Raw genomic sequence first — 18,297 nt, forward strand, 5'->3', positions numbered from 1 at the left:
TCACTTGATTTATTCAAATATAAATAATCAGATTTCCATCTGAAAACAATTGATTGAATTTTATGCTCATTGTATTATTTTAAATAAATTTCCTTTCTTTTGGAAATATAATTTATAGTGTTAAAGATAGAAAAAATTATCCGATTGCCATTATAGTATTTTTTTTTTTTTTTTAGGATTAATTCACCCAATTCATCATATAAACTTCAAGTTTGTGGATGGGAATAGGAAATGAAAATCATGTAGTGTACGAAAAATCCAATGCCTGACCAGGATTTGAACCAGGATCTTCAGATGAAATGCCGAGACGCTACCACTCCACCACTCGAGATCAGCACTCGTGCATAAATTCAGGGAATTCTTATAATAAATGAAAATTATATTAATAATTTAATTAAAGGCCTTCATTTTCATACCATGATAAACACACACACGCACACACACAATATCCTGGGATGAAAATATTATAAAATAAATAAGAATAATTCAAAATTTAATTATATCTCCCATATTGTATGTAAAGTTCTCAGTACAGTTTTAAATAAATTTCCTTAAAAATTTAAACTAGTTATGCCAGCCAAAAATTAATATATCGTTATAAAACTTTCTTTTTAGAATACCTTTTTCTATTTTTTATGATTTTTAGTAATAAAACAAAAAATAGAATGTGTAAAATTTATGCTACAGCTGCAAACTCAGCCGATGTAGGGACACTCTTACTTATTCGACACCGAAAAAGGGTTAAATATATATATAGTTTAGAAATTTAAATTATTTATTTATTTATATTTTTTCTTTACTTTAAAAAAAATTCAACAAACACAAAATCTTTAAAAAACCTAACCTGTTTAAGAAGATTATGGTTATTCATCTTCTGATGGTAATCATCATATTGTGCCACTAAACTCTGCATATTATTTGCGGCTAACATCGGATGTCCAAGAGGTAACGGTGCCGATTGTGTACGTCCTAATGGTCTATGACCAGGCTTATTATGTCCTTGCTTATTCAGTCTCGCATGTGCAACCTAAATTTAAACAAACAAATATACTGAAGAAATTTTTTTTTAACAGAGATTAAATAAATAAAAATTTTATTCAGCTCAGAACATATTTATATAAACCATGTCGGGATTTATAAATGTGTTATTTCCAAGATAACAAAAAGGAACCGATTTAATATTTGTCTGGAAGGAACAGAATGAGAAAACTTTCGAAAACCTTGATTAAATCTCATTACAAAGAAAAAAATTAATGCATAATAAAGGGAAGTGGTTACTGCACATGTTAATACACAAAATTACGAAAAAATTATAAAACCATTAGAAGATAATAAACATATATAATCAGTACACAATAAAATCATATTTTTTAAGGTGTTAATTGAAAAATAGTTAAGTAGATGTTATTCAAAAACACATCAAACATGTAGGGTGAAAATGTAAATTCAGTGACATTGGAAATATTCAATAGAGCAATATTCTTTTTTGAAAAAAAAAACGAATAAATAATTAAACTGAACATGACTTATTAGTCTATACAAACCAGTAAAATACAAATTAATCTAAAAATAAACTGATCTTATTCCCTACTTGAACCAACGTTATCAAACAGATATAATTCTGCATTATTCATAATAATAAGAACGAATATTCACTCAAATTTCGGACTGCATGTTAGACAAAGAAGAAAATTAATCTATAAGCAAGAATTCATTTTACACTTTGTTCATTATCATTGACAAAATTACATTTATAAATACTATTTCAATTTCAAATGGGAAGCAAGGGTGGCTCAATCATCACCGTTTTGTAAACTGAAAGTTTAGGATTTTGACACTTTGACAACAAGAGAAAACAATCTTCCCGGTTCTCTAACAATAAAAGCTGTATAATTAACAATGATCAATCTCTAGTCAACAAATTCAAGTATCTCAGATAAACCATTACGTTCAATATCTCTAAAAAAGAAGTAATGAACAAACACCAACTTACCGAAAACATTTACAATAAAAAATGCAACTCCATTAACCCCAAGATCTGTCACTATAAGATTGACATCCAACCTGAATTATTGTATGCACCAGAATGATTAGGACTCTTAACAAAAAAATGCAACACCTAAGTACTTGAATGCAAAGAAAGATCCTCAGGAAATTTTTAGGTCAAAGGAAAACCGATAATTACAAATTCCGAACTGACGAAGTGAAAAACTCACCGATACAATTCAAAAACATTAAGACTCAAATCTATGACTATGTTTTTTGCTTGAATTTAAGACTCGCAAAACGTATCCTCACGTACATCAAAACTCAAAAGAACAATAAATGGATTGGCGATACCCATAAAGATATGCATGAAATAAATATCACCGATTAGGGAACACATTTCTAAACAAAATCAACTATTTCAGTGGGTTTCATGAACTAATAAAATAAGTCAATAACAATTTGTCATGGTCTGAGGAGAGAAAATAGCTCCATTCACGAAAAATATAAACTTACTGAAGTAACAAGATTAAAAACTGTACATAAAATTGTTCATACGTTTCATGTATGGCCTAGATTCAGAGAAAAAAATGTAATATATTCTCCAAGTTAGGCAACAACTTAGAATATATGTAATATCAAAAAGCATTTGACTTCATTTCTATCACTTCTCTAATATCAACAACAAAAGAATTAAATCTATAAAATAGAATTATATAAATAATCAACATATACACCCCTCCCACACACACACACACACACACATATTCTAAAGTAAAATCAGAATCATTTATAACTAAACTGGAGTCAGACAAGGCTGATGTGGATTAACACTATTTTTATTCAATTTTGCACCAGAAAAAGTAATCAAGAGAATGGAACCAAAACATAAAGAAAATAATGAGATCAAAGTAGTAGAACAGAAGAACTAAAATGTAATTTCCAAGTATTTGCAGATGATATGGTTCTTAGAACTAATGATTGATTCGAACCAGAAATACAAATTAAAAAATTTCAAAAATACTCAGCCAAATAGTACTCAACATCTCCTTTGAAAGAACCAAAATACTAATAAATATTAAAAACTTGCTAATTAATTATAACAATAATGAAGGAGTAACTGTACAAGGTGAAAAGATAAAGATGCTACGATTTGCTGATGATATAGTAATTCTAGCCGAGAGTAAAAAGGATTTAGAAGAAACAATGAAAGGCATGGATGTGAAGTCCTACGCAAGAACTACTGCGTGAAAATAAACAAGAACAAAACGAAAGTAAAGAAATGTAGCAGAAATAACAAAGATGGACCACTGAATGTGAAAATGGGAGGAGAAAAAATTATGGAGGTAGAAGAATTTTGTTATTTGGGAAGTAGAATTACCAAAGATGGACGAAGCAGGAGCGATATAAAATGCCGAATAGCACAGGCAAAACTAGCCTTCAGTCAGAAATATAATTTGTTTACATCAAAAATTAATTTAAATGTCAGGAAAAGATTTTTGAAAGTATATGTTTGGAGTATTGCTTTATATGGAAGTGAAACTTGGACGATCGGAATATCCGAGAAGAAAAGATTAGAAGCTTTTGAAATGCGGTGCTATAGGAGAATATTAAAAATCAGATGGGTGGATAAAATGACAACTGAAGAGGTGTTGCGGCAAATAGATGAAGAAAGAAGCATTTGGAAAAATATAGCTAAATGAAGAAACAGACTTATAGGCCACATATTAAGGTGTCCTGGAATAATCGCTTTAATATTGGAAGGACAGGTAGAACGAAAAAATTGTGTAGACAGGCCACGTTTGGAATATGTAAAACAAATTGTTAGGGATGTAGAATGTAGGGGGTATACTGAAGTGAAATGACTAGCACTAGATAGGGAATCTTGGAGAGCTGCATCAAACCAGTCAAATGACTGAAGACAAAAAAAAAAAATTAAGTAGAACATTTTAAATATCTTTTTTTAAACCATTAAAAAAGAAAACAATAGAATCTAGAACACAAAAAATGGAACTAACATTTTAATTAAACAAAAAACACATATAACAAGAAATCACTATCATAAAACTCAAAGAGTAGATATAAAACAGTAATAAAACCAGAAGCCCAATTGCTGCTAAACAATAAAGGAATTCTAGACACCTTAAAAAAGAAAGAAAAGATGAAAAATAATAAGGAAAATATTACGCCCAAAATTTAAATAAAAATGAAATAAAATTAACCTCCAATTTGTGTCTAAAAAACACCATAAGAAGCAGAATCAGTTTCTAACCATATTTTTAGAATGAACAATAATAAAGTTATAAAACAAATATTTGAATTCTTCAGAAATAGAAAAACCAAGAGTAAATTGGTTCTAACAAATTCAAGAAGGTTTAAATGAATTAAATATTACAGATGAAATAATTGAAAATAGAACCTATCTAATAAATAAAAGATTCCAAGAAAACCCAAAATCTAAAAGAGGAATGAAACTTTCAGAGAAGAGGAAGAAAGCAACTTAAGGAAAGAATACTGGCTAAAATGGAAAACAGTCAAAAAACATGAAAAATAATTGATTCTTTGCATACCCCAAGTAGGTAATTAAAAAAAAAATATATATATATACATATATATATTTTAATTTATGGTGGACTCCAACATTATAAGATATTAGACGGCACTTTCGTTTTTTAAGAATTTATATTTAACAAAATTGTAACTATCAGGTTCGGTATATGATCTTAAATATGAAAAGATATACCGTATATGTTACCATGAATGACCAAAATTAAGGGAATGTCAATATTCTCCTGTAAATGTCGATAAATACCAAATATGTCAATATCGGTAAAATTCTGAAATATTTGCTTATATTATTTAAATTTAAATTTATGATGACATTCGCACATTGGCAGGTATATGTTAACAAAACAGATAAGCTCTTGTGGAGGTCAAAACGATACCTAGAAATTAAAAAAAAAAACCAGTTGATACCAATCTCTAAACTAAATAGGATACGAGAAACCCTCGTATAACAAAACAGTAGGTTTAAATTGAAGCCAAACATAACCTATGCTCTCTCTAACCTCATCTAATTAGCAATAAATACATAAATTATATTTGTTTATTCCAGCGCTGGAGGCGATTAATCAAATTCACCACATTCAGCATGCACTAATGGTGAAAGTTGAATAAAAATATTCTTATAAAAAAGTTGAACGAAGGGCAAACTATCTGACCATTTATTTGTATTATTATCGTTCATCCATGCATTTAACATATTCTGTACATTTTGACTGGCTCTTTCAATTTATAAAATGCTGAAAATTTGATTAAATTTTTTAATAAATACGGTGAATTTAAATAATCGCCTCCAGTGTTGAGAATCACATACTGTAAATAATTTGCATATTTAACGTTAAATATACGAGGTTAGCGAGCGTAGGTTGTGTTCGGCTTAAATTTAAACTATCTTCTTTTAGAGGGTTTCTCATAATCTGTTTACCTTACAGATTAATATCAGGTGATTTTTTTTTTTAATTTCTAGTTATCGTTTCAATCCTCACTATCTATGTTTATCGATGTATATCTGTGAAGGTCTGAATGTATAATGATACAAGCAAATATTTTGGTCTTTCACAGACATATTTGGTATGTATTGACATTCAACAGAGATTATCAACATTTTCCAGATATTGGTCTTTCACGGTAATGCATAGATATCAAAATACTACATATAATCCCTCATTATATAAATTAATTTTATGATGAAGATTTAACTAACAGATTAATTAATGAAAGATAATGATAAAAATGAAATAATAAAAACAAACTCTCTGTATTACTAAGCACGATGTGTTTAATTTCAGAAAACCGGGTAAACTATATGTTATATAATCCACACATTAGTTCTGTTATAAATTATCAAATGCATAATAACTCGCCAATGCACAAATATTATTCTACACAATTAGTTGTTAATTATTCTTAACACAACAAAGTAGCTGACAATGAGAAATATTGAAGAATATGAGTAACAGCTTTTCATTAATATGTTGAAAAATAATATAAATGGAAAAACGACAATGCTGTGGACAAAAGATACAGATTTTTTTGACAGAATAAGCATAAGTGTTGTTATAAGCAGCATAACATTACAATTGATAATTCTAAAAACAAATTTTTAAAAACATTTGGAAAAATATTTTTTATGAATTTATCTTTGTAAATGTAATATAAATGTATATAATATGAATTTATCTTTGTATATGTTGTTCAGTATAGGTTTAATGAAATTCAACCTATACTGAACAACGGTTATGATTAAATTATATAAAAACTTAAAGTAAATTAAAAAATAATTAGGCAACCAAATTAATTTTGTAATGAAAAGATGAGTGTTAATTATAATAACAAAACAGTAATTTAGGTTAAATGTAAAGAAAGTGCTATGTTAAAAATTATATAAACAAATCTGATAAATAAAAAACACTTAAAAACTGTTAAAAATTAATTAACATCTTCAACTATATATAAAATTTTATACAGGTAAGCAAAGTATCCATATAAATATAAAAAAAACATATTGCTTTAAAAAAAATACACTTAAGTAGCCTGTGCTTGTACTCTTCACATTTTTGTTTGTGATTTGTCATGTGGTTTATTTATACTTATTAAAACTCCAAATCATACAAACTAATCCTTCTAACCACATTATTAGAAGACCCAAATATGCTGGCTATTAAAAAAAAACTTTTTGCTGAGATCGATCACAATTTTATTGAGTGCAGTGTCTTGTAGCTTGTGTATCGTCATGACCACCTTAGAATTAATGGAACCATTCGACGTTCAACATCTCCATACCCTTCAGTGGCTTGAAAAGTTGCATTGACATGTGCAATCAACATGGCCATCTGCATTTTCACACAATTACAAATGGTGTCATCAAATCGGATTTGACTGCTCTCCATTTTCTGATTAGTATCTCCTAAGAGCTGGCCATTTGAATTTCTTTACTTTACCCATAGCTCCATTTACATAGACGATTACTGATAAGTTATGGCACAACAATATTCACAACTTCTCCAGCTAATTTTACTGACTGTAAAAGACTACCACAATTGTTGATGTCAGATACAATAATGTCATTTGATGGTTTTCTTCTGTTATGTGGTGACTTTCTGAGAATCATCAACTGCAGTGATATTAAACAACATTTGATGGACAGCAAACAAAATTTCCATCATTTTTAACACACTTCAAAAAGGAGGAGGTTTTCGATTCGACCCATAAATGTAGTTTGTTTTTTTTTTTACGTCTGTCTGGATATAACTTTTGATTAGAAGCTCCAAATTTGATGATTCTTTTTTTAAATGATGCATAAGTTGTTAACAATAGTCCTGCTATACTAGTTAATTGTACTAGAGCAATGGAAAAAAAGTAATGAACAAAAAATAGGTTCTGTTTTATTTCAAGAGAATGTTATTTCCTCTTAGGAGCAGTCTATTTTATAGGTCTGCCCATGCTTTAGCGTCGACAAAGTTACAGAACTAAAAGAGAATAAAATATAATTTTTAAAAAACTTGTACCGAGAAGGAAAAAAACATTTTTTCTACTACTCCATCAATATAATTCTTTAAACTTATTTTTTGAAGTCAGTGGCATTTTCTAAATGAATTAATGAGATTCAGATTACAAAATTATGAGTGCATGAGATACTTATAACAAAATTTGTTTGAATTCGGCTCCAACTTAATAAATAGGTTTAAAAAATTATGCTGATGACAGTTGAAAAAAATTCTCCTTTTCAGTACAATTAAAAAAATAATTTTTTTTTGGTCGGTTCAATTTAAAAAAAATAATTATATTTTATCAATAAAGGCGAAAATAATTGAAAGTTACTTATTGATTTATTATTTTTTTATTCTTCTTTATAATTTTTACTTGTTTTTTTTAACTCACAAAGTTTTTTCTTTCATGTTTATCTACAAATCTTGTATCCTTAATTTAACATACTTCCTAACATTGCTTAATGGATGAAATTTTTCACAGTTACTAAGGTCGGGTGAAAAAATACAATATTTCACCATTACTTTTGCAAACCTCCCCTGTACGGGGGTAAATTAAGAATGTGGATTTAAAAAACTGCAAAACAGCTATGCAGGGTTTTGGGGTCGCAGATGACAAATCCGATAGCCGTTTGACATAAAAAAAATGACAAACTCATACAAGTATGATAATAATTTGATTGGGTTGCCAATCAAACGTGGGTAACGGATTCCACTCCGTATTTGATTGAAAGACCAGCGGCGCCCACAAGGCTGTGCCAATTCCCAGTCCTAGCGAAATCGCCAGCAAAATCCCCGATCGCAGATCGATCAGCTGCACGTATATGATGATTTTCTGTGGCCGATTCGTATCTACGGTCGTGCTCAAGCGCGATCTGATCATCGATGTCCACCGGGGGCCCGTTATCGATTGGGTTGCCAGGGCCGAGGTAATTGTGACCGGGGAAATTCATACAACAGACTGGTCCACGGTCCACAAGTGCGGTCTTATATACCGCACACAGCTCGTCCCTCCCCACCGCCGCATGATCGCGTACTGGATACTTGTCCGGATCTGGGAACCAGATCCCGCCTCACACCTTACAGACGAACAGCATGTCTGAATGTATCGGAGGTTCCGGAGCAAGTATGACTAAAAAGTATAAAGTAAGTTTTTAAAATTTTTTGTAATATTATTTATAAAAAGCTTCTTTTTTATACACATAAACTATTTCTTGTTGTCTATGTTTTTTATAACTATATGACGATCAAAATTCCCAGCTAGCTTTAGACATTAAATAATTCTTTTGTATATGATTTTTTTAAACTTTTATTTTAGTTCAAATTTATGTATTTAGATAAATTATATTTTATGAAAATTAAACTTTCTAGCAAATTAAATTTTTTTTTTGGTAACATCCCAGTTAAGAAACATAGTCCTTTGATAATTCTACAGGAATAAGGCATCACTATACCGTTCAGCCACAAATAAAGAAACGGCAGTCTTGCTGGTTACTATCAAAATGCCAAAGATGTGATTGGTAACATAATTCTTATCAAACTCATCCAAGTAAGAAAGAATAAATGATAATAAAACAAGTAAGGGAAAAGGAAGGAACAATAGACAAAAGACTGCCTGTGATTGGAATAATTCACTATCTTTTACCCAAGCGTAAGATACAACTATACGTTAATAAGAAAAAAATTAACACAAAACAGAAAGTAATGTCAAATAATTGCATGAAATTAGTAGTATTGTATGTTGAGTTTACAAAAATAATTTTGTTCAATACAAAGAAAAGCTTTCTAATAAAGCAGATTATGCTATGAAGTAAAACAAAAATTAAAAAAACCAAATAATTAAATAACATGATTAAGATAACAATAAAATTAATGAAATAAATTCAATTACAGATAATTTGTAATCAATTAAACTTGTTACATTATCAAACCAACTGGTATAACATTTTTAAACAAATACTGATAACAAATTATTTAATCAACAGTTGTGGTGTGCATTCTAATTAAGAAAGAAAAAAAATGTATATATCATGAAAATACATAAATGTTTTTCATTTCTACTGATAAACAAACGATAATTAATAAACTGCATCTGTTCAATTATAGACAATTAACAATGAAAACAAACAATTCTGCAAACGTTTTAATAATTTCAAATAATGAGAAAAAAAAAAAATACATACCTGGGTATCTGTAATAGGTGTGCCATGGTATATAGTAGGTAAACATGGTCTTGATACCTGAGCTTGTTGCTCTAAAGATTGCATCTGTTTATGAATGTATGCAGGTGACGTGGGGTTGCTATATTCCGCTTCAATAACTAAAAAAAAAAAAAAAAAAAATGAAAAAAATTAACATTTTAAATTTACATATATAGATAAATAAATAAATATTTTATTCAAATCAGTTATATAATTGCCCCGTTCCAACACATAACTGTTCATCATGACTCTCAAAGTAAGTAACGCTACCTGAATACAACGAATAATATTGTTAACAATAAATACTGTAGATAAAGAAACATCAATGTTCCAACTTGCAGTATCATAACAATCCACACTTTTAACTTGTCCAGCTCAAATTTCTTTGACCTTAAATTGAGCTTAATTCAATAATGACTCAATCAATCTTCATCAAATTTTCACAAGCACAACTTCCGATATACTACAACATACCTAAATTTCAATAAATTTGATGTTAAAATTTGGAGATTTTCGAGTTACAAAATTACATACATAGTTTATAAATAAATAAATATAAGGAAACTACAATTTAAGTGAATGATATTTTTGTTCTTCTCATACCTCAAAATGTAGAAAAAATTCATTTTCACCCCCTACTCCCATCATGTCTGAAAGTAATACCATACTTTTCATCGAAAAGTTGGTAAAATCCATAACAGAAGTTGGCTAAGACAACATACGCATATATATGAAAACTGTGCAAGATAAGCACAATATTTGCTTAAAGTAGATTAAAAGTCACATCATAGTCCAACCAAATTACACTTAAAAAAAAAATTGTTACCTGGACTTCTATAAGTGGAAATGGTAAAGGGGCTTATAATAAATGTAAAAAAAATAAATGCGAGAGCAAAGGTGGTGGAGGGGTAATTTCAAGAGTGGGGGTTAAAATAAAACATATTCCAATACAAAAGTTGTAGATCATGCAAATACCTACAAGTTTTGTAGAATCACTTTTTAACATAATCTCAAAATTTCCGAGAAAAATGCGAAATTTTTTTTTTTGTTTTTTATTTTTCATTTTCGCAAAAATAATTTAATTTTCACAAAACCTGGTGAAATTATACCTTTCTGTGTCTTAAATAAACATAAATTTTAATTTATTGTCTGGAATTTATGTATAAACAATCATCATTTAAAAAAAAAATTATATGTATAATGAATAAATGCAGAGTTGTTTGTTACGAAAGAGTGAGCATTAACATCTACGGTCATTATCCCAGTGAAAATTGATAGCATATGAAAAGAAGCCAAGTGACTGGGATTTGAACCCAGGACCTCCACATGAAAAGATGCAATGTAAACTATTAATTAATTGGTTCTACTTCTTTGTGCATAATCGTAGATATATATTTTAAATTAACAAATAAATCCATTAAAATAAAAACAAAAAACAATGTATTAACATAATGTATATAAAAAAACGCATCAAATTAGAAGAATTGAATGAACTACTCTCATAATGATTAAGTAAAGATTAATGCAATGTAGTATCTTACCAAAAGATTACACTGCTGACATTACAAACATCTCGACCGACCGTGTCAACTATATTTGATACAATATTTTTTATATGTTCTTTTTTTAACAAATAACCAAAAACCCATTTGAGTGAACATTTCTCAAAGCAGTTTTTAAAATTCTGCTGGGTGTTTTCAAGATTTTATAAGCTAAGCTTACACGGATTCATATTAGATGCATACACACGATGAATTCAGAGGATGTGAATGTCCTCATCGGCAGTTGTACTATCGATTGATTAAATGAGGATGAAAAAAATTTATTCTGTCTAAATTATTATTTAAAAACTAATCAAAAAAGAAATATTATTTAAAAAAAAAATTAAATTTTTTTATAATTAATTAATCTATAAGCGCAAAACTTGTATGTGAGATACAGTATGGACATTTTACGATAAACTACAAATACAAGTGGATATTTTACTAAAAACAAATTATAATTTAATTTTAAATAAATCAAATGCAGGATCTTTCAGATAGTTTTTTAATAAATAAATACATAACAGCAAAAAAATAAATAAAAAAGCATCCTTTTTTTGTGTAGGCCAAAAAATTATGCTGTGTAACATGAAGCTGTTTGCTTAGTAAAAAAATAACATTTTATAACGTAGTTTGCTTTTTTTTTGTAAATTAGTAAAAATCAATGCATGAAAATAATATAATTTTTAATTGATCGATTTATACAATACAGGTTAAATTTTCTTAACATGCAACTGTTGGTATTTTATTTATAAAATACAAATAATGAATACCAATATTGGTAATACCAAAATATGGTACCAACCAGTATTGTTGGTAAGGTGAACCTTCATTATTTATATTTCATACAATATATCAAAAGTCTCTAGACACTTCGTCAAAGTTTCTCGATTCGAATTCGGTAAGCAGCTTTGTTTCTATATATAATAAATGTACTTATAGCTTGTTACATCCTTGGATATTCAAGTCGATATTGGAGTCCAATAGCTAAGGGCAGTATCAAAAAGCAATTTGTGTTGAAATTGATTCGGTAAAAAAATTTGATACTAAACAAAAAAATAAGTTTTTTGTTTTGTATCCTCATATAACTTATTCTGATTTTTTCTTTTCAAAGAAGCATGTCAGCTGTAAATATTACATAAATGGAAGTATCCAAAGGCATAGTATTAAAAAGATGGCAAAATATTGAGTGACCTGGCTATTAATAATAAAAATAACATATGATAAATATTTTTTAGTGGAGGGGAATAAATTTTAAATAACATTTTTCTAAAAATATAGCTTAAAAAATTTCTTAAGTAAATATTTCTCTATATCTAACACCCCTTTCAATAGAGGCTAAAATAAGAAAAATAAAATTTTCATAAAAGTTTTCTTCACTTTATGTCCGGTATATACTTTTAAAAAAATGTAGATTTTTTTTTAGAAGTATATATGAGACTTTCAAAAGATCTTTGTAAAAATATTTAAACTGAAGCTAGGCAGAACAAAATAACAAAACCATATAATTCAATTTAAGAGGTGGGAGTTGATTTTTTGATTATTTATATTGGTTTATACACAATTGGTTTCTGCAATATCCCCGCACCCACTCAATGCATTTTGAAAAAAAATTAATATGATCAGTATTCCGTACATAGAAATACAGAACCAAATTTGAAGAAAATCGATTTGATCAACCCGAGATATACGACCAAAAGGAGTGCGACACATATATACATATTTTTCTACATGAACTAGCAAGACCCTAAAACATAAATTCTGAAAAAAAGCCGATTCCACATTTTTGACATGATCACCATACTTTCCCCATTAATATAGATATTCTATCTACAAACGCTAGGAAAGTAAAATTACTTAATATTAAGTTAAAAGTTCAAAATATTTTATATAATTTTAATGGAAATTTTTTCTCTAAATTTAAATTTCTAATATTTATTTTATTACAACTTAAAGTAATATGATTTGACCTCATAACAAATACAAATATTTTGTCATTCCATAACAATTTATTTTTTAGTAAGGTATCCAAAAATTTCACTCTTCAGAATAAGATTTGCTGTATAATGGGTCCATAGTAATGTATATCTATGAGAGAAACATGTTGCAATGAGTTAACGCATATTTAAAATAAGATGGCTACAATCCATCAATTGAATAATATTCTAAATGCTAATATAAAAGTTTCCAACGATGTGAAGTAATCTTAAATAATTTCAATTTCCTAAATCGAAATTACAATAGCTGATAATACATTTTTATACAAGATTACACTTAAAACTGATAAAGTACTAAATGAGAAATCTATTTTTTTTTTTTTTTTGGTTGATGAAATTAAACAGAAACTTTAAATTAAAGCTTGTATATGGAATATATTAATGGAGTTTTGTAACCTTTGAAAAATTCTATGCCTGACCGGGATTTGAACCCGGGACCTCTGGATGGAAGGCCGAGATGCTACCACTCCACCATGCAGATTGCCAAAAATATTCTTATTTTTATATAAAATTGAAAAAAAATTTTTAATTACCTGGTAATGTAGGATAATATGGTAATGTACCAGGTAACATATGCCCGGTAAGTGATGTACCAAATCTAGCCGTAAACGCAGCTCTAACTTCAGCTTCTGAAACTGGTGTGAGTTTACTACCCTCCTAAAATGAAAGAAAAAAACAAGAAATATTATATAAAAACAAATTTCAATTTTAAAGTTGCGGATATGTATCATGTGATCCCAATCATGCTTTCATATACACCATAAAAAAACACTTTTTTTAAATAATTTACAGTGAAATCAACATATGTAATGTATACATGTTATATTCAAGTTAAGTACCAAAATCCCAAAGGTTACAATTGGCCGGATACAAGACTACTGAAAAAAAACATGAATAACAGTTAGCCTAATCTAATGAAATGACTGACCACAAAATGTTTTTGCTATCAAATAATACTGCAAAACATATTCAAAAGATAAGATTAATTGTACTGTTTAATTAAATAAAACAATTTTTAAAAGCATCAAATTTCAGTAAAATTAAAATAATAATTTAAAATTTTTAATACACCAATATATTTTTTAAAGTACAGTTCAGAGTTAATTACAATGGAACAGGGTATTCCGTAACCCACTGGGTTGGTCTAATGGTGAACGCATCTTCACAAATCAGGTGATTTGGAAGTCAAAGAGTTTCAGCGTTCAAGTCCTAATAAAGGCCTTTATACGGATTTGAATATTATATCGTGGATACCAGTGTTCTTTGGTGGTTGGGTCGACCTGCGACTACAAGACAACACATCACTTACACTCATACATATCATCCTCTGAAGTAATACTTTATGGTAATTCCTGAAGGCTAAACAAGGAAAAAAAGAGCATATTCCTTAAAACATTTTTTTTCTACTAATGGGTAAGATAGTAAACTGTATCTTCACCAACCTGATGGCTTTCGCAGCATCTAGGTTGTCTCAAGGAATAGGGTCATAGAAATTGAAATATGAAATAATGAGATACTAATGGTTTTAGTTATTGACATTTGATCTTGTATCAATATACCCACCAGTTTATACTGTAAATAAAAAAACACACTGTCGATGTAATTAAAAACACAAAGTACATTTCATGAAACATAATGTTGGCATTTATTAATAACTAATTACAATTTTAAATAGTCAATGTTACTTACAAAATGTATTTAATAAAAACACTTCATTACCATTATCACATACTTTTTTTATTTATATATATATATTTAATATTTATTTTAATAACCATGAGTACTATAATATTAGCTAACCAAGACACATAGTATATTTTATCCTATTTATTTTATTAATTTTTAATTTAATCAACTTGATGTCTAATTTTTATATATGTAGTTTTTAATAATTTTTAATTTTAATTTCCATAATTTATTTTTATAAATTTCTAAAAAGTTTTAAATTGTCAGTTTAAAAAAATTTATATTTCAATTTGATAAAATATTTCATTTATTATTAAAAAAAAAAATTGTTTATATATTTTAATGTATTTGAGTTCAGTATGTAGTTTGATATAAACAATTTAAAACACGAGAATTACAACTGAAGATGTGGATTACCGCAGAAGCACTTATGGAAAAAATAAGATAAGTTTCATGTTATTTACTTTTCATTTCTGTACTTAAGCGGATCAAGTTGGATTATATATACAATGTAGTGGATTAAATATATATATATATACAATGGATTAAATACAAATCTAGTGGTATGTGAGTCTGTTTCTCTTTCACGCAAAAACTACTTAAATGACTGAGCTGAAAATTTTGCATGAACATAGTTTTATAAGTTGAAATAACATAAGATTACTGCTATTATGAAATTTTTCACTATTTCAAGATGGTGGCCATTTTCATGACTTACGGTAACAACCGTATTATGTTCCTTACCGATATTCAACTTTACTATTGCCAAATCATTAGTCAGATCGAATTTGGAGATCACTTGTAGTATTTTAAATTATATTTTCTACAAAAAAAGTCTTTCTCTTTTATAATATTTTTTTGGCTACTGAGAAAAGAACTTTAAAGGTAAGACGGAATACCGTTATGCAAAATGACTGGTTGACCCTGCCTTCTGATATCCGATACTTGAATTAAAACATAAAATAAAAAAGAACAAACAAAGTAGTCATCTCCTCATGATATTTGTCGGGCAACACTAAGAACTGTGCAAAATACATTTTTAACTGTACGAAGGATGGGTAATCAGATATAACTACTATTTTTAAGATGGGGGCCTATTCTGAAACCCCAATACTAAAAGATTACAATAAACTGATGGTTTTTTATAAATTGAACAGGCTTTAATTGTTATTTATCAGTATTATTCTCACAAGCATAAGGATAATGAATGCAGTGGGTGTCCAGTAGCTAGACAAGAAGGGTGTGCAAAGTAAGTCCTGACCAGCTGGTTTCACATATTTGTGTCCTGTTACCCCTTTAGATTTGTTGTTCAGAACTGAACTGAACTGAACTTTCTTTTTCTTCCTGTTTAGCCCCTTGGGAATCATCATCAGGTATTACTTCAGAGGATGAATAGGAATGATATGTATGAGTGCAAGTGAAGTGTAGTCTTATACTGTCTGCGGTTGACCATTACTGAGATGTGTGGTTAATTGAAACCCAACCACCAAAGAACACTGGTATCCACTAACTAGCATTCAAATCCGTATAAAAGTAACTGCCTTTATTACGATTTGAACGTTGGAACTCTCGACTTTGATATCAGCTGATTTGTGAAAACGCGTTCACCACTAGACCAATCCGGTGGATTGAACTGAAGTGAACTGTATTATGTAAACATTACTATCACCAGAAGAAGCACTAGTATTGTAAAGAACAATATTTTTTGTAAGAATAACTAAGAGGGCATTCAGAAAGTAACTTCCGATTCATTATTAAAAAAAACAATCCATTAAATACATCTTATAGCTACTTTTCGTCATATACTACTTCGTCATAGCTACTTGTCATATCTGTAAACAATGAATTCCATTTTCATAAATCCAAAATTTCCATTTTTGAATTTCAGTGTCATAAAACTCTGCCAACAGTGAATTAAAAGTGAATTAAGGTAGTAACACCGTTTTTCAATTCCTTGTCATTTTCAAAATCCTGCATCACTAACTATTTCTTCAATTTTGGGAAAAGATAATAATCTCACTGGGAGCCAAAGCAGGGCTCATACGATGTGGTCAAAGAATTCATTATGGTATTGGTGAAGGAAGGTTAGTACTGACCCTAGCCTCTTTTTTGGGTTCACCAGAAAGATTAGGCACCCAGCAAGCACAAAATTTGTAGAAACATAAACTATTGGTTACAATTCATACAGCACTGTTGGCGATATGCGAGGAAAAAATTTGGATAATTCTGTTATCATGAATGGTCAATTTTTTCTAATTTTCACATTGACACTTGCAATAAGTTCATCTGTGACATTTGGGGATGACTACTTCATTCATTGTGGTGAATGTTTGTTCGACCTTCCCAATGTTTTGGGAAGTAGCACCATTGTCTTACCGCACTGTCACTTATAACAAAGTTCACTATGAATTTCAGCCAGATGACAAATTTTTTTACACGAAGGAAACAGATTATGCATACACTTCATAGTTGACAGGATTATCTATGTTTTTCAGGAACAAAAAAGCGAGCAGTATTTCTAATAACATTACCAGAACTGCACTGAACTCAGCTTTTCAACTGTTTATAGATAGAATTGCTATCCCCTTTTCTTCGTAAAATACCAAGGACTGGAATGTAATTTCTGAATAACCCTAGTATATTTCCATATATTCTATATAAGTATTAATTTTTTCAAGATTACATAAAATATTTAATATTTTCTTTTTTTTTAAAAAAAAAAGCTTATTCAAAACTGAATAAATATAAAATAAATTTTTTTACTTACAGTGCTAGAACTTGCAGGTGGTCTCCCCAAAGATATATTTGGCATGGACGGACTGGAGTACAAGCTTAAATCACTTATACTACCAGAATTAGCATTTCCATAACCCGGTTCTCCCTCCTGTATAAAAAAATGTTATATTAATCAATAATAAAAAAAATTAATAATCATGAAAAAATATGATACATTTTGAAAAACAAAAAAATTAGACTATAAAAATTTAAAACTGTATTAATAAAATTTACAAATACAGCGGAACACTGATTATCTTTGCATAAAGGATTGACCTTTGCAAGAGCAAATCCAAAAATTGGAAAATTAAAAAAATGATATCATACATACTGGACAAAGATAAAAAGATAAAAATACAAAAAAATATATATTAAAAAAAAAGAAAAATAAATAAAAATATACTTCAGAAGTCAAAGTGCTTTACAAATTGCAAAAAGTAAACTAAAAAAACCAGTAAAAAAACAAAGATCGATAAATCAAATTTTTTTTTAAATTGCCTCATACAGAAGTAAGCAAATTGTAAAGCTGGATATCTGTGAATACTCTGAAATACCACACTAG

The 18,297-nt window shown here is 28.6% G+C and overlaps 1 protein-coding gene across 4 annotated transcripts in view; it reads right to left on the reverse strand.

Moving 5' to 3' along the window:
* The window catches only part of HDAC4 (histone deacetylase 4), a 425,916-nt gene that overhangs the window by 29,430 nt on the left and 378,189 nt on the right, over positions 1-18,297 (reverse strand). For all 4 annotated transcript variants that reach the window (XR_012758717.1, XM_075381378.1, XM_075381376.1 and 1 more), the window contains 4 exons: positions 17,728-17,844; positions 13,808-13,931; positions 9,719-9,855; positions 845-1,027 (listed from right to left, as the gene is read on the reverse strand). Coding sequence is in view for 3 of the 4 variants with exons in the window: in XM_075381378.1 (XP_075237493.1) it covers positions 845-1,027; positions 9,719-9,855; positions 13,808-13,931; positions 17,728-17,844 (561 nt within the window). In the remaining variant the exon portion in view is untranslated. The remainder of the gene's footprint in view (positions 1-844; positions 1,028-9,718; positions 9,856-13,807; positions 13,932-17,727; positions 17,845-18,297) is intronic.

Source organism: Lycorma delicatula, chromosome 13, assembly GCF_047948215.1.
Source record: "Lycorma delicatula isolate Av1 chromosome 13, ASM4794821v1, whole genome shotgun sequence".
NCBI classification, from domain to species: domain Eukaryota; kingdom Metazoa; phylum Arthropoda; class Insecta; order Hemiptera; family Fulgoridae; genus Lycorma; species Lycorma delicatula.